At 40.3% G+C, this 18,345-nt stretch overlaps 1 protein-coding gene across 8 annotated transcripts in view; it reads right to left on the bottom strand.

The window, feature by feature from the left end:
* The window catches only part of CWC27 (CWC27 spliceosome associated cyclophilin), a 185,339-nt gene that overhangs the window by 53,766 nt on the left and 113,228 nt on the right, over positions 1-18,345 (bottom strand). The window contains exon 12 of one of the 8 annotated variants that reach the window (XM_036311101.1): positions 13,388-13,446. The exons of the other annotated variants lie outside the window; for them this stretch is intronic. Coding sequence (XP_036166994.1) covers positions 13,403-13,446 — 44 coding nt within the window. The 3' untranslated portion in view covers positions 13,388-13,402. Of the gene's footprint in view, positions 1-13,387; positions 13,447-18,345 lie in introns of those variants that run through there. 8 annotated transcript variants of the gene reach the window in all.

Genomic DNA, 18,345 nt, shown 5'->3' with positions numbered 1-18,345 from the left:
TGTCTAAAAACTCTCTGTACACTTTTCAGTGGCAAGGATCACACTAAGTGGAAAGAATTCTGATACTGGATTCTGACTAAATCTCTTCTGAATTGAGAATGAACTGATCACATATGATAGAATGTACTCAGTGTGGTTGACTGACTGGTTGACTGGTAATGTTCAAAATGAGGGTCATCCCTTGGGCCACCCTGATGTGTTTTATAAGGCTCTCTGCAAAGTCGTTTCTGATTCTAAAAAACTTTACATGAATGCCAGATTGATTCCCACAAAGAGGGGAAGCCTATAGGGGATATATCTGTCTGACAGTTCTTGTCTTGCTTTCTAGAAGATCATTATGCTACATGAACTGCATAACATTTCCATGCTGTCTAACATTTTCTAAAAGTGGGGCTTATCCAGTTCTGTTACTAACTAGTGAAACAGTACAGGTGAGAACAGATACAGAAGTACTGCTTACCTTCTGATTGAACTTTTAGCTTGTAAAAATGATGTTTATATAAAGATCTTGTACGGATGTTTAATTACTAACCATTGTGTCAATGAAAACCAGTAAACACAAGTTATTATCCAAGTGACTCAGCTGTTATCAGACAGATGCTGATTACCCATGGGCGAGTGTCACTATTAGCCCCGAGGCACAGCCAAATTAGAGGAAGCTTCAAGCAAGAACACAGGCACACAGGCTACAAGGGAGCAAAGAGAGTGCGGGCAGCCCGTTCACTGGGGCTTATATCACGTGTATGCATACCACCGCCTCGCATCCTTCATGTTCTAGCAGTTTTATCTGATGGAACAGTGTTGACAGAACTTGAACTGGTGCCAGCCCTACTTGATGAGGAACAAGGTGGAACACTTGCTGGCTGGAGGGAATGTTTCCTTTTTAGGAAGTAACAGTGAGGTGATATATAAAAAGCTGGTTGGAATGGACTGTCACAGGTTGCTGATATAAGAAATGTTAGTTTTTAGAAAACTGTAGATCAAAGACAGTCAAGTAAATGGCTCATATATACAAGAAGGCACTCAGACACTGAGATGAAAAAAATAATTATAACTTAATATCTGGCCTTGTAGATATGCATACTAGCAACTGAACTAAGTTCTAGTTGATGAAAGATATGTTTGGCCTTTTACATCAGTAGGTTAGGCATGAGAAAAATAGTAATGTAGGAATGATGAGTCCTAGCAGCTGAGAGGCCCGGCTACTCACCATTCCAACCCAAAATCACAGACAACTTATGATGCCAATATAAAAATGAGATGGGAAAGAAATTTCTTGTGTAACTTCAGGGAAGAAGTAAAACTTGAGTCAGGTAAGTTTTGTAACGCTAAAAGTTAGTAACGGCAAATGACAACAATAGTTTCATTAATAAACATCTTCCTTAAACTTAGCACAGAGGTATTCACTCTCAAGTCCAACACCAATATAAGCCATTGCCTTCATCTGCTCCATCATCTAACCTCGTTTTAGAACCTAAGGGCAGTCACTGTGTCTTCTTCACTGAATAGTGAACCTGAATGTTCTTCACTCCATTCTCCACATTTTTGTGAAACTGAATATTTGTTTATCTACAATGCAAATGATAAATGATTTCCCTGAAACCTACCAAAAGAAGCCACAAAATCCAGAAATACATTTTGAAATGTGAAAGAAGGAATAAATCATATTCAGAATAGTTTTATCATATGCATTACACATGTACACATTTATGGTATGTATCCACATAAATACATTTATACTAGTAGACAGCTAGCATACTAGTACCTAAGCATGCTTGAATATCTCAAATAATTCTTTCTAGGTAAAAGAGTTTACAATTATCTTTTTTTTCTACCACCTAACAGAAACAGGTGACAACTATGCTTGCACACTTACTTGATTGATTGAAAATAACAATTTTATTTAGCATTTGGAATATTCTGACTGCGGTTCTGGAAGCTATAATTTCTTGTTGGGAAGACTGGAAATGATGTGGATCAAAATGGAGGAATGTGATGACAAATCAACATATTCTGCATTCCATTGTGTAAAAAGTACATCCTGACTGTAAATAAGCTATCGGTAACTAATTTATCAATTATTATGAAAGTACTTTCATCCAAGATATATAAAATAGAATCTTAAATATGCAGTGTTCGCTTTTTCATTTTGAAATGCCAGGCAAAAAACAAACAAACAAACAAACAAACAACCAGCAGATTCATAATCACTGTTTTGGAGCTGAAGGCTCTCCTGGCTCACACGCAGTATTCCACAAAATACTGTACTAGACACTAAGAAAAGAGGACTGCAGTTGCTATTAGGAAATTTCAGCCCAACTAGCTGTGTTGATGCTCTTGTGGGGGTAGGGGGGAAATCAATTAATTTATCTGAGCCACAATTTCCTTGTGTAAAATACCACCTGTTCTACCTTCCAATGATATGTTAAGGGAAGTCTGATGTGGTAGTGGTTTCTGGGAAAGATTTTATTTCCTATAAAGAGAAAGGTCCAAGAGGAGAAACACCTTTTGCAACCACTTTTCCTTCCTGCTTTGAATGCTATCCTATGAAGAAGACATGAAGCTTATAGCAGCTGTAGACATCTTATGACCGTGAGGGAAATCTATAATATTCCAGTAAATTTGCAAATATGGGTGGAATGTAAGGTCCATTAGGATAGAAGTGTTTCTCCCCCCAGTTTCATTGAGCTTTAATTGACAAATAAAGTTGTAAGCTATTTAAAGTGTACATTTAATGACTTGAAATACGTATACATTGTGAAAGGATTCAGAGTTCTTTATTTTGTTCCCTGGTATACCCAAAGTGTCCAAAGAGTGGCTGGAACATAGTATACACTAAGTAAACACTCCTGGAGTAAATGAACTATGATCAGAATGGGCTATGTTTTTAAAATATGTCTGTAGTTGTATGTGAAACAGAGTTTATTCTTGTATTATTATTTATTAATTACAGTATTATTTTCCATATGAACAACCATAAGCCTACTTTTGCGCCACCCTATATATACACCAGCAAATCAAGAGATAATTACACTCCCATGCTCCAAGTGTGCTAAGAAGCTGAGGCAGGATTAGCTAATCTTGACTCAGAAATGAAATGGACTTCTTCATGGACTGTGAAAATCAGGTCATCACTGTTTGAATGTTAACTCTAAAATGATTTTTGTCCCATAACAATATTATTTTGTAAGTTCTTCAATTTTTTATAAAAATAAATGTATTTTACACAATCTTTATATTTTTCCTTGGTAAGACACAAATAGGGCCATGATCTTAGATAGCATTTGTTTTATTCATTAACTTCATTTCCCCCTCTTGTCTCCATCTTTTTTTGACCTAGGATTACACTAATACTGATGAAACATTTTACCACGGCTATCACCAGTTTTTATTGAAAAGTATACAGGATGCCCTGTTTTAGACATTTAAGAGTTTCAATGTCTGTTATTTTCTTTAGAAGGGTTATATTTCTGTGTTCCATGCCAGCATGCATTTTCTTTCTTTCATTTTAGCAGATACCATTATCTTTTTTTCCCCCCCTGGAATCATTTTTGTATACCTGAGTACAATGAGTTCCTTCACTATGAAACAGAAGATAAAGTATTTACAATTTTATTATAAGAGCACACATGTGGCATTCTATGCACAGGAATAAAATCAAAGCTGAAGTATCCAGCACTTTGTCTAAAACCATATTTATGTTGCTGAAGGCAAGAAAAATTATTTAGTCTACAGTAACAAGTAAGTAGCAGCAAAACAAATATTTGGTTGACTGTGGAAAGTCAATGCTTTCATTACTCCTTATGAACATGTATAAGTTAAAAACAGGCTAACCAAGCACATGCTAACAGTAAATAACACATCTATTTATCAATCTTTTGTTGTATATAAAACTGTGATTCTTAATTTATGATTTATATGCAAAGGGCATAAACAGCTCTGTCTTAAATATATCATAAGCTACTATGCATATACTGGTACATTCATATTGTCCATTTATTTTAAAAAGCATGCTTGTAAACTTTTTCTTTAGTAGTATAAGATTCAATACTTCCTGCCCTTTAACGTGCTTTAATCTAGTGTAATATACTCAGCATGCTAACAAACTTATTAATGAACTATTTGTCTACGCGTGTAAATAAGTGCTTTGGTAATGTGAAGAATGGGTAATGTGCTGAATGCTTCCTAAACTAAGAGGTCTGTGATTGGTGATTTATATATATTTAGTATCTTACATCAAATTTATTTATTATTACTCTGATCTTACAAATAAGGAAACTGAGGCTCAGAAATGACTTGTCCAAGATTGCCCATCCCCCTCTCAGAGTGAGTAATGAAGCCTACATCTGTCTGCCATACTGTCTATAAAACCATATTCCTGACAGTGTGACAGAGGGGCTAAAATGTTTCACAAAGGTAAGATTTTGTATTTTGCTATTTCATTGTCAATCCTATTTTTAAAATGAAATTATAAATATATATTATCTCTATATTTATACACATATTTGTACAGGAAAAGAGAATAGAAATGTATATTGCAGTGGCTATTTCTGGGTGAGAAAAATGGTGATTTCATTTTCTTTGTTTTGTTTTATGGTAAAATTTCCTGCAATAAATATTTTAAATAGCATATTTAAAATACTTAAATAGTATATTTGCCTGAATAAAAGAATTAGCAAAGGAACAAGGATTCTTGCTCTTGAAGAACATGGTTACAAATATGGTAGAGTGGGAAGACAAGAGTGGGACTGTAATTAGACTATCAGTATATTTCCCAAGTCTATTAGCTAAGAGAGCGTAGAAGCAACAGGACCCAGCACCCAGTGTTGATTTGTAAATATTCTTCTCCATGACAAGAAACCAGAGCACCTTAGGAAAAAGAATGATTTCAGGATGGGGCAAGGGAAATATAAGTCTAGAACATTTTTTTCAGTCAGAAAATAAAGAAGTGCTCAAATAATAATGGGAAAATATCAAACAGGAGCCAGTTTGAAGGTGCTACACTGACCAAATCAAAATAAAAAATATTTATTTTGAGCATCAAAACCAATAACAATTAAAAACATATTATAACCCATGAAATGAGATTCTACGAGTTTATATTGATACTAGTGACCCGGTGCACAAAATTTGTGCACATTAAAAGGGAATTAATTAGAGGAAATATTTTAATATTGCTATTTGCCCTTTCTCTATAATAGAAGTGTCAGAGATGAAAGAAAATTAGTAAAATGTATATGAAAATCTTCCTCCTGTCAGAGTCTGGAGCACGCCATGGAAACCAGAGTCAAGTCCCCATCCATCCACGTGCACCTTGAAATCACGTGAGACCCAGACCCAGCAGGCCCCACCCCTGTCAAGCCCCGCCGGTTGGGGGGCACAGCCTGAGGTACCCAGGGTTGGGGCAGGGGGCGTGCCTTGAGGTACCCCGTCAAGCCCTGCTGGGTGGGGGGTGTGGCCTCAGGTCCCCTGTTAAGCTCCACTTGGGGGGGGGGGTGCAGCCTGAGGTCCCCTGCCCCAGCCCAGCACCACGCAGCCTCAGGTCCCTGCTGATTGCTCGTTAAGGCTTGTCATGAAAACTCGGCCTCCCCGTGGGTGCAGTCATCTTGACCGTTACAGTGTGATGGTCAATTTGCATATTCAACTCTTTCTTAGATAAAATTCATAAGTAAATGGGGAAGAAAGGACAGCTCTTTTATAATAGAATGCAAACTATAAATATAAAAGGAATGATGGAGTTAGAAAATCACCAGTGAATACTAAAACTAATTGTGAAAGTTTGATAATCTCACTACAGCTAAATATTATTGATGCATTATCTTCAATTGGTTCCTGGACTGGGGGTGGGTGTGGAGAACAGCTCTAAAGGACATTATTAGAACAAATGACAAAATATTAATTTTGACTGTGAATTAGACACTACTTAAGGTTTGTGAGCAAAGAAATAATAATTAGTATTACATCAATATTAAATTTCCTGATTTTGATAATCATATTGCTCATAAAAAAGTCCTTGTTTTGTCTTAGCCAGTTTGGCTCAGTGGATAAAGAGCATTGGCCCAGAGACTGAAGGGTGCTGGGTTCGATTCTGGTAAAGGGCACGAACTTTGGTTGCAGGCTCGATCCCTGGCCCTGGTCAGGGTGTGTGCTGGAGGCAACCAATCAATGGGTCTCTCTCACATCAATGATTCTCTCTCTCTGTCTCTCCCCCTTCCTTCCACTCTCTCTAAAAATCAATGAAAAAATATCCTCAGGTGAGGATTAACAAAAAAAGAAAAAAGAAAAGTCCTTGTTTTTAGGAAACAGATTCTTAACTACTTACAGGAAAGACCTGATATCACTAAAGTACACTCAAATGGTTCTAAAACACGTTATCTAGATACACAGACATATCATACATGAAGCGCTTGCAAATGTAAAAAAAAAAAGTAAACCACTGGCAAATCAAGGTGAAAGCTATATGTGTTCATTCATGGCACCATTCTTTTAAGTTTTTGGTAAGTTAAAACTATATTCAACATAAGTAACCATCTCTTATGATTTGAATGCTTAGTCCCCGGGACCTAAGGAAAATCAGCTTCTCTAGGCCTTAAGAAAGATATTCCATTCTATTCAACATTGAGACATCACGCCAGGCCCTACAGACCAGCTAGAGCAGTGACTCTGAGTGTAGTGCCCAGACTGCACCTGTAGCACCAGCTTTACCTGAAAACTTGATAGAAATGCAAATTCTCCAGCTCCATCCCAGACCTAGCCATGCCATACTGATAGAACATAGCACAGTAAGAGGGTGTAAGATAGTAAATCACTTGAAAGCAAGATTATGGAGAACAATAATAGATGATTTTTATAGTTACTATGGTATACAATAAGACACTACTAAAGGTTTGTGAGCAAAGGAATAATATAATAATTATATTAAGATCACTCTAGTAGTAGTATATAAAATGGATCATTTCTGGGAGATTTTAGAGGAAAAAAACAGTTTAAGTTTCCTTACAGTAGTGCTAAGAAAGATATGTTAAGAACCTGAAGTAGCCTAGGGAAGTAGAACAGAACAGGTAAGAGATTCCACAATGGATGGCCCAGGCACAGGGATAAAAATAGGGGAAGAGGTAGAGAAGAGACAAAAGCAGTAAATGTTACTGAGAATTCCAGGCTGGATGGTTGAGAGAACAATTTGAATTCAGGTTAATTCAAGAGGATTTCCTATGACTGGGCCTTTTAAAGGCTCAGGATCCCAGCCTTGTAATCCTATAAAAGCATGTTCTTTTAAACAGTGTCAAGTAAGGAAGCAGTAATTCCGGCCTTACGATTCTATAAAGCATGTTCGTCTAAACAGTGTCATGTAAGGAAGTGGTTTTCAGACTTGCAGACTGTAGAGACCTGTAAACATTCCAAACAAACTTTAATAGATGAGATGCTTTTTAATTTTATAAATTGAGAACTTTAAAAAACACTTCTATTAGCTGTTGAGAGGATAAATTGGTAAAACTACTTTGGGAAAAAATGGCACTATCTCGAGGAGCTGAAGGTGTACCTACTCCACAGAATATGGGTTGTGCATAGTGTCGTTGCTAAGAACACATCAGTTGAATCAGGGCTCTGATGCTGCCAACCTGCAGGATTTTGGACAATTTACTTACCCACTCAGCTTTTTGATCTGTAAAATGTGGGTAATAATAGTGTCTATTATTATTTTGAGGATTAAATAAACACATACAGGGCACTTAGAAGAGCTCCTGGCACATAGAAGTGGTAAATATCACCTACCATATGATCATGATGATGACGGCAATGCGCACCCAGCAATGCCATTTTAAGTCAAGCCCTAGAGAAACTCTTGCTAATGTGCACAGGAGAAATGTACAAGGATGCTGTCCCCAAATGCTTAAAATAAAATCTATATGGAAAGAATTGCAAAGTCTGTGAACAGGAGAAAAATAAACTGGCATAGCATTCAGTGACCATCCTATCTAATAAAAGAGAAACATGGTAATTAGCGTACGACCGCTACCCCTCCCATTGGCTAATCAGGGCAATATGCAAATTAACTGCCAGCCAAGATGGCGGCCGGCAGCCAGGCAGCTTAAAGCGAACATGAGGCTTGCTTGCTTCACTGATGGAGGAATCCAACGTTCCTCGCCTGCCGCTGCCGGCCTCTGAGCTGCAACTCTAAGCAACTATGTTACAAATAAAGAAGCTAAACAAAACCCCAGAAACCTGCTTTAGTCCGCCGGGCTTCAGCCAGCAGGATCGCAACATTGTTTCAAATACAGAAGGTAAACAAAGGCCAGAAACCTGCTTTCAGCAGCGGAGGCCTAAGAGCTGGAGCCAAGCCTCAGGGCTAAAGCTGGCCCAGAATAAAAAGAAAAAGAAAAAAAGGAGCGGTTGGGAGCTTCAGTCACCCGCCAGCCTGAAAACAGCCCTCAGCCCCTCACTCAGACTGGCCAGGCACCCCAGTGGGGACCCCCACCCTGAAGGGTGTGTGACCAGCTGCAAACAGCCATCATCCCCTCATCCAGGCTGGCCAGGCACCCCAGTGGGGACCCCCACCCTGATCCAGGACACCCTTCAGGGCAAACCATTTGGCCCCCACCCATGCACCAGGCCTCTATCCTATATAGTAAAAGGGTAATATGCCTCCCAGCACCAGGATCAGTGGAGCCGAGAGGCCTCCCGGCACCGGGATCAGTGTGACAGGGGGCAGTGCCCAAACCCCTTGATTGCCCTGCAGCTCTGTGTGTGACAGGGGGCGGTGCCCCAACTCCCCTATCGGCCCTACTCTGTGAGTGACAGGGGGGAGCTCCCCAACCCCCTGATGGGCCCTGCTCTGTGCGTGACAGGGGGGAGCTCCCCAACCCCCTGATCGACCCTGCTCTGTGCGTGACAGGATACGGAGCCCCAACCCCCTTGATGGGCCCTGCTCTGTGAGTGACAGGGGGGAGCTCCCCAACCCCCTGATTAGCCTTGCTCTGTGCGTGACAGGTGGTGGCGCCGCAACCTGCCCATCGACCCTGCCTTGAGTGTGACAGGGGGCGGTGCCCCAACCCCCCAATTGGCCCTACCCTGAGCATGACTGAGGGTGGCATCGCAACCTCCCGATCCACCCTGCTCTGTGCATGACAGGGGCGGTGCCCCAACTCCCCAATCAGCCCTGCTCTGAGCCCGACCAGGGGCTGCACCTAGGGATTGGGCCTGCCCTCTGCCACCCGGGAGAGGGCCTAAGCCAGCAGGTCATTATCTCCCGAGGGGTCCCAGACTGCGAGAGGGCACAGGCCGGGCTGAGGGACGCCCCCTGCCCCCCGAGTGCACAATTTTTGTGCACTGGGTCTCTAGTCTATATATATAAAACCTTAATATGCAAATAGACCGAACAGCGGAACAACCTAACAACTGGTTGCTATGATGTGAGCTGACCACCAGGGGGCACACGCAGAACATGATGGGCGTTGGCAGCAGGCAGCAGAACATGGAACATGGTGGGCATCGGCAGTGGCGGGATGATGGAGCAGTTGAGTGGAGGCGCCAGACCAAGGCGGGGTGCCAGTCGCTGTCATGGGGGTGAGCCTTTGGTGGTTACTGAAAATTCTTTGCTCCTACGTGCCAGTCCCACCTGGCACTTACACCTGCTGCCAGCGCTGGCCCCGCTCACACCCGCTGTTGGTGCTGGAGCTGCCGCTCGCACCCACTGCCAGCACCGGCCCCATACACACCTGCCCCGCTCATATCGGCAGCTGGCACCAGAGCCGCCACTCGCACCCGCTGCCAGTGCCTGGTGCCGGTCCCGATCACTCGGTGCCACCAGCGGATGCGAGTGGCAGCTGCGGGCCCTGATCACCCTGAGGGCTTCTCCACCTCCCCCTGCTCCTGAGGGGCAATCGAGGCAGCAGCTGCTGCTCACACCCGCTGCTGGCGCCGGCCCCAATCACTCTGCGCCATCAATGGGTGTAAGTGGGCTGGCACCGTCAGCGCATGGGAGCAGCGGTGGCAGGAGCGGAGCTGCTGGCAGACAGGGGACTGGGGGCCGCGGCGGGAGGGGCCGGGCGGGGGCGCAGAGGATGGGCCAAGACCCACCCCTGTGCCTATTGCAGTCTCATGGCCCACAGTTCCTTTCAACGTGCACAAATTTGTGCACTGGGCCCCTGGTCTATATAATAAAAGCTTAAGTGACCTGAACGACCAGAACGACTGGTCACTATGATGCGTACTGACCACCAGGGGGCAGATGCTCAACGCAGGAGCTGCCCCCTGGTGGTCAGTGCACTTACACAGGGGGAGCGCTGCTCAACCAGTAGCCAGACTCACAGCTGGCAAGCGCAGCAACAGTGGTGGGAGCCTCTCCCACCTCCACAGCAGCACTAAGGAGCAGCGAACCGAGCACCGAACGGTAAGGAGCAGCAAGCAGGTGGGCATTAAGGAGTGAGGGGTCCCAGGCTGTAAGAGGGACGCCCCCCCAGTGCATGAATTTTGTGTACCAGGCCTCTAGTATCATTTAAAATGAATAAACATGTATTACACATAAAAACATGGGTAAGTGGGGAAAGCATAATGTTAAGCGAAAAAACAAGGTGCAACTGAATGCATACTATTTGATACCACTTATATGACTACATATTACTTTTAATGGCTACATACAAGCACACAATGTAGTAAAAGATTAAAAACATGCACAGGAGGGAAACACATTCACTTCTCAGTGGCTAATTTTGGGGAGGAGAGAAATAAAACTAGAGTGTACATGGAGGACTTAAATGGTGTTTGAAAAACTTATATTTGAAAAAAGTCTAAAACAAATATGAAAAAAATTATGATTAGTTGGGTAAAAAAATCAGTTGAATCCTTGTACTTTTTTGTATGTTTAAAATACCTTACAAAGTAAAAAAAGGAAAAAGGGAAAACATGAGTTCATCAATTTGGATATATTTTTTAAATAGACATTTTAATATTTTTAGTTTGAAATAATTTTAAGCTTACAAAAAAGTGGAAGAGTAATGTAAAATTCATATATTTTTATGCAAAATCACCAATTTTTAACATTTTGCCACAGGTCTTTTCCTCTCTCTTGTTTAGTTTATTTTGGTATATAAAAATAATAACTACTATTTTTTGAGCACTGTGCTAAGTACTTCACATAAAATTGTTATAGATGCCAATCATTACCAGCTTATCCATGACCACTTCTAATAGAATCTTTCTTGGCTACAAGTGCTGCTCTCTCTATTAGACTCAGAAGCTGGGGCCAGGGGTGACATGAGCCATGCATGCTCATGAGGGTTTATGACTTGTGTAGCTAATCAAAATATGAGTTAGACCAATCAGATTCCTTTTTGGGAAATATGGTGAGACTGAGCCTTTTGGTGCTATGTAAAAATATGTGCACATTCAGAGTGAGGGTGGTTATTTGATACCATGTGTAACACAAAGTTCTAAAGGAGAATAAAATATATTGCAGAGAAAGAAGAGGACAGGGCAGATGTAGAAAGAAAAGCAAAGATACAAAGAGAGAAGCAGATCACACAGCTCTGGAAGGAAATCAGCCTCAGTTTCTGATCACATTCTCTATCTACTCTTTGGTTCTGTCTTTGGGTGCTCACAAGATTTCACTGTATGCTTACAAAAATCTCCTTTACTAGCTAGCTAAATGGTTCCTGGACAATGACCCAATAAAGTATAGACTAGAACAATATATCATCTTAGTGGACTACTACAGTGAATTATCCCGTGAGATAGTTATTTTCAAGAAAAAGTAACTGAGATTTGGAGAGTTGAAGTAAATTTTCTAAGGGAAACAACAACATAAGGTGAAACTAGGATTAAAGCCCATATGCCAACTCTTCAACTCAAGGACTAACTGGAATAAGGAACACCAGAGATAAGGAAAACAATTAGGAATTAGCTATGCTATTTTAGGAGGAGGCAGTGAGAGACACACCTAGAGGAATGAATGAGGTAACAGACATGAAAGGACAAGTGAAAATATATATGGTTGTCTATGGGGTTAGGGATAATGGGTGAGTAAAGAAGCAAAAGAAGCCAAACATGATACCAAACTATTTTAGCTTGGCTCATTGGAAGAACCATGGTGCCATTAATAATACATAGCAGTAGAAAAATTAGGTCTGGGGATGTTTTTGTGGGAGAAAAATACACTTAATTTTGGTCACCATTAGTTTTAAGTAAACTTATTTAAAAGGAAGTTGGAAATGTGGGCCTGCAGCTTAGAGGTAGAAAAAGGATTTGGGAATTATTTTAAATAAGTGACTTCACTGAAGTTTTTATAAAACTCACAAATTCATTAATCTATACAGGGGTAAATCCAGTATTGCACAAGTTACATAGCTTTAACTTAAGAGAAAAAAAGATTATTTTTAACCCTAAAAAGAGACTGCTTTAGATTTCTAATTTTATACTAACCAGTATTTATGGTAACAAATTTACTGGACTCAAATGATAAAATGAAGCAACAAAATCTATTTACTTAGTTCTATTCAGTTAGCCACACACACACACACACACACACACATATCTTTAAAGGATATTATAATGCGTTGAGTTGTATAGTGAAAATACATGCATATAACACATAAAAGGACTTGTTTTTATGCCCTGCATTTCTCCATGGAACTTAAAATTCTTTAACAGACATTATCTCATTGTTTTAAGAACTGTTATGAAACAATCTGACATTTATATAACACCATTTGTTTTCAATAATCCCAAAGGCCTTTCCAAACCCTGGAAGAATGACTTTGCTCATGTTCAACATGCAACCACTGAGGGATGGAGGTGGGCTGGGTGGGCAGAGAGGTGAACAGGACTGTGGTAGATATTCTGTGGAACACAGCAGTAACATTATACAACCATTTACGAAAGGAAGTGGAAGACATTAAACTGAAACCATGAAGAAACGAGCAGAAAAGATCCAAGGTAAGATTGCATTACGCTTGTTAAATTTGAGAAAAATATTAATACCATGGGGCTTATTCCCATTCTTGTGGTTTATTCAAATAATATGTAGATACCTTTAAGATTTAAAAACAGTGAATATCATCTGCTAAATCAAGAATTCCATTTTCTATTGTGTTTTTTGTGCGGGTAGTGGTCTGTTTTGCAACTGTCAACCACATTCAGGATGGTGAATTATTACTAATTATGTCAACTGGGAAAATTAAGGGGTTTTTTTGTGTTGTTTTGTCCTTACTTATTGGGTGTATTAGTCAGGGTTCTCCAAAGAGAGAAAAAGGACCAATAGATGCATATATAAGCAGAAAGAGATTTATGAAAATACTATATACTTTACATGCTTAACCCTTACAATAAACAAATAAACATACCCATTTCACAGATGAGAAAACTGAGGCGAAGAGAGGCCAAGTGTTATAGGTATGTTTTCGTTTGCCTAGTGTGCTTTTTGATCCATTCTTCTGGTAACAGATCCTGTCCCTATGCCAAAGTGATATGTGATCAATCAATGAGTTGTCTGTCTCCTGGGAGCTGGGTTCTCAAGAATGCTAGAAAGAAGCTAGGGTGAGTGCCTGATGATAGATCCCAGAAAGAGTCCAAGAGCTCCTGCACCCAAGACTCTGTAGTGGCCCCTGGTCTTCCCGCCTTTCTGAAGCTTAGCTATTTGGTGCTTTGTTCCATTTTGTTGGCTATCTCAGTATCCTATCCTGTGGCTTAAATTGTAGTTGGTTATAACCAAGAACCTTAAGAAATATACAGATACATTATATAATACACAGAAGCAGAGAGATATCAGTAAAGATTAAATGTAGATTTTTCTGACTTCACAGGCTGTGTTCTTAACCATGACATCTCAATGGTTTTTGAAAACTGGGATCCTGCAACATTATCTGCCACCAAAAGAAATTATAATATTCTCCTCATTTTATATCTTGGTTTCTTAGTAAACTTCTTGAAAGTAGTTAAGCTAACATGGAAAATCTTGTAAAATTACTCTATAAAATATAACTTCATTGTTGAAAGGAAAACCTTTACTGGGCATATCTGATATTTGGGTATTATATTAAAAGGGCTTCCAAAGGTATAAGAAAATGACACTCGAGCTGTGCTCTTCCTCAGTGAGAGGAAAGGAGTCAATGCCTTCAGAGAAGAGGGTGGAGAGTGAAAAGAGCACTGACTTCCTGTTGCAGGTTAATACAATGGAAAGACCCACACACAGATTCTTCTAGCTCCACGACTGTGTGAAATGGGCTCAATGAACTCTCTGAGTTTCAGTTTCCCTCTCTGTAAAATGAGGATGGTAATGTCTATCTCCATAAGGTCACGGTGAGAATTAAATCGCAGTTGGTCCTCCATATCTGCGGGTTTCACGCCTGCCGATTTAACTAACTGCAGAGTGAAGATACTCAGGAAAAAACCCCTCAGAGTTCCAAAACGCAAAATTTGAATTTGCCATGTGCTGAGCACTACGCTGAATCCACGTGAATGAAGTAATGTGTACGCATACCCTAGTGCAGCCTACATGCAAATATAGGTTCTGTGCGAATACTATGATGTTTTATACAAGGAACTTGAGCATCCACATATTTTGGTATTTGTGGGGGTCCTGGAACAAATCCCCCACTGATACCAAGAAAAGGCTGTAAATAACATATATAAAGCTTATAGTATAGATCCTGGCACATAGTAAGCATTTATGAAACGGTAGTTGCTATTATTGTTATAGTCATTAAACTGAGTCCGGTAACAATGGTTAGGGTGCTGACAGGAGAAGCCTGCTGAGAAGAATCTGGGAATAACACAAAATTGGAAACTCAAAGGATAAAAGTATCTAATGGATAGAAATTTTTAATTTTTGTTAGGATCTCTTCCCTGCGTACGTGTGTGTGTGTGTGTGTGTGTGTGTGTGTGTGTGTGTGTGTGTGTGTTTAATTTTGTATTTATTGTGACAGGTAACACACACATTGAAAAAGTGCACAGATTTAAAATGTATAGCTCAATGACTTACCACAAAGAGAACACCCAAGTCAGGAGTTCAAACCCTGCTGGCCCTGCAGAAGCACTCCTGTTGCTCACCCCAGCTACTGATGAGTCTCTACTGTATTTATATACAATTATCTTGTAAACTCACTTATTAATTTTAACATTCACCCATAGATTCTTTTGGATATTGTATGGATATGATTGTACCACAGATAGAAAACAGTTCTTTGCTTTTTAAACCATTTCATTTCGAATTCTTGCCTTGTTCAGCAGCTAGGACCTACAGTAAATCTTTTAAAATGTAATAATGTTGAATAAGAGAGACTATAGTGTGCATCACTCACTCATTCCAGATATCACCACAACACTGTGCATGGTGTCTGCTCTGTTTCCTATGGTGCCTTTATAATAGTTCAGTCCTATTTCTAGTGTGCTAGAATGTTTTACTAAAATCATGAACACATGTTGAATTTTATTAAATGCTCTTTCTCCTTCTATCAAAATGATAAAATGTTTTTTCTCTTCATTCTAATACTGTGGTAAATTATATTGGTTGCTTTTGCATATAAAGCCAAACTTGCATTCTTGAAATAAATCCAAATTTGTCAGGATGTATTATGTATTGAAAATATTGCCTCACTTGATATATTAGTATTTTGTTTAGAATTTAAGGAGGTTGGTTTATGATTTTCTTTTCTTGCAATGTCTTTACCAGGTTTTCTTATCAAGGTTATACTGGCTTCATAAATCGAAGAGTAAAAGTGTTCCCTCTTTTTCTATTCTCTGGAAGAGTTTCTTTAAGATTGGTGCTATTTGCATAAGTCTTAAATTATAGATCTGATTTCTCTAATAAGAGTGATATTCAGCATCCTACTTCTTCCTAGATTAGTCTTGGTAAGGGGTAATAATTTTTAGTTGCAACAATTTTTATAATATCATCTGAAAACATTTTAGTGTTGATAGGACCTGTAATTATGTCCTTTTTAAAATTGTTGGTGATTATTTACACCTTTTTTCTCATCCAGTTTCACTAAAAATTTATCAATGTAGGGGAGGGTGGGGGTAAGGGAGAGAGATCAACCAAAGGACTTATATGCGTGCATATAGGCCTAACCAATGGACACAGACAACAGGGGGGTGAGGGCATGAGTGGTGGGGAATGGTGGGGGGGGGGGGAGGTAATGTGGGGATAAGGACACATATGTAATAACTTAATCAGTGAAGAAATTAAAAAAATAAAAATAAATAAAAATCTATCAATGTGATTTAGTCTTTTAAAAGAATTGGTGTTTGTAATCCCTATACTTTATGTGTGTTTTCTAGTACATTAATTTCTACTCTTATTTTTAATTATCTACTTCTTTCTTTGGATTTAATTTGCTGCTCTCTTTTGTAACTTCTTAAGACAGATACTTAGAAATTCACTGTCTTTGAATTTCAAGAACAAAGTAAGATATTTATTTTAAAGACTGTTTCTGATCATTTCAATATCTGGAGTCCCTCTAGGACTCTTTTTTTTTTTAAATTTCTTTATTGATTAAGGTATTAGATATGTGTCCTTATCCGCCCATAGGACTCTTTCTATTTGTTGTTTCTGCTGGGTTTTAGTCACTGATAATATTTCTTTGTGTGTCTGGCTATTTTTTATTGTATGCCAGGTAATCTATTTGCTAAATTGTCTGTAAAGAAAAAAAAAGTAACACCTAAATGATATTATTTTCCTCCACTGATGATTTACATTGGCTTCTTCCAGTGCCCGAAGGCTCTAGCAATTCAGGATCACCTTATTCTAATTTCAGGAACCGAGAAGATTAGAAGCTGTACCTATAAAAGCCTGTCCATTTCCAGTTGACCTGCACTACCAGAGAAAAGCCTTGAGGCAACCAGACCAAAGCGAGAGGCAGTCACAAACATCTACTTTCCAGGCCCTGCACCCATTCCCCACCCCCCTTTCCAAAACTAAGAGGCTGCTAAAAGCACTACACTGCCTTTCAGCCCCACCCTGTACCCCATTAATTCAGCAAATTTTCCTAAGGGAAGAGTTGACCAAAACCCCAGACCTCCATTCTTCACTGGCTCTTAGCCTTGAAATTCTTCACTTCCTTGTTAGTTCTCCAATGTTTTAAAGATTTTTTCAAAAAGATTTCTAATGCAGTCGAATTTGCTATAAAACCTATTGAGTTTTTAATATCAACTATTATTTTTTATTTCTAGACTAGAGGCCCGGTGCATGAAAATTCATGCACTGGAGGCGGGGGGGTCCCTCAGCCCGGCCTGCCTCCTCTCACAGTCTGGGAGCCCTCAGGGGCGGGAGGCGACCGGCGATCAGGGGAAGGCGATGCCCCATCACACCTCTGCTGCTGCCACTGCCGGCGGCACAAGCCTCAGCCAGCCCTGGTTATCTGAGCCTCGGGTGGCCCTGGGCGGCTAGGGGGCTGAGAGGACTGGGGGACTCCAGAGGCAGGCGTGCAGCAGGGGCAGGCCTGGCCTTGCCACATGCCTGCCACCTCAGCGGGGCTGAGAGGACTGGGCGCCGCCATCTTGTGCTGTGGGCACCGCCATCTTTGAGGGTGTGACAGCCAATTAGCATATTCCCTCCTTATTGGCTGCAGGTGCTGTCATCTTTGAGGGTGTGGCAGTCAATTAGCATATTCCCGCCTTATTGGTGTGGGCACCGCCATCTTTGTGATGGCATGAAGTTCAATTAGCATATTCCCTCTTTATTAGATACGATTTGCTTTGTTTTAAAATCTGCTTGTTCTTTATATTTTTAAATGTATTTCTTAAAATATATTATACATATTTTTTAAACATTCAGTGTCTGAATAAAATCTTAAGAATTTGTGCATCTGATTCTGTTGTCTGTTGCTTTTAATAGTTTTTGTCAGGATGTCTGAACTGAGTGTGTGTGTGTGTGTGTGTGTGTGTGTGTGTGTGTGTGTGTTATTTCGAGCTACTCATTTTCTTTTGTACTTTCTTCAAGGACAGGGAATAAAAGTAGGTTCCTCCTGAAAGGATTTATGTTTGCTTGTATCAGACTTCTGGGGGCACTAAGAATCCAGGATCATTTCCAACTAAATTCTTGGCTGGAGAATTTTGAGGCCACCCAGGCTCAGTGAATTGGGCTCCAAACTGATGGGAAGGCTGCCTGTGGCTACAGTTCCTAGGACATGCTCTTGCCCCAAAATATTCTGTGCCACAATTCAAGATGGTCAGTTTTCCTGCAGTCCTCCGATGACAGGGAGATGGCTGCTTATTGCTAATGCTCCCTGCCACTAAGGGTGAAGTCTCTGGGTCCCCATCTAAATAGGAGAGTCTTCTATTAGACAACTACTATCTTGGGAAGTCTTACGCTTTATATTCCCTTGGTGTGAGACTTGAAAAAGTGCTCCAGTT

The sequence above is a fragment of the Myotis myotis genome, unplaced genomic scaffold, assembly GCF_014108235.1.
Source record: "Myotis myotis isolate mMyoMyo1 unplaced genomic scaffold, mMyoMyo1.p scaffold_m19_p_5, whole genome shotgun sequence".
NCBI lineage: Eukaryota > Metazoa > Chordata > Mammalia > Chiroptera > Vespertilionidae > Myotis > Myotis myotis.
This window is presented reverse-complemented; position numbering and strand designations above follow the sequence as displayed.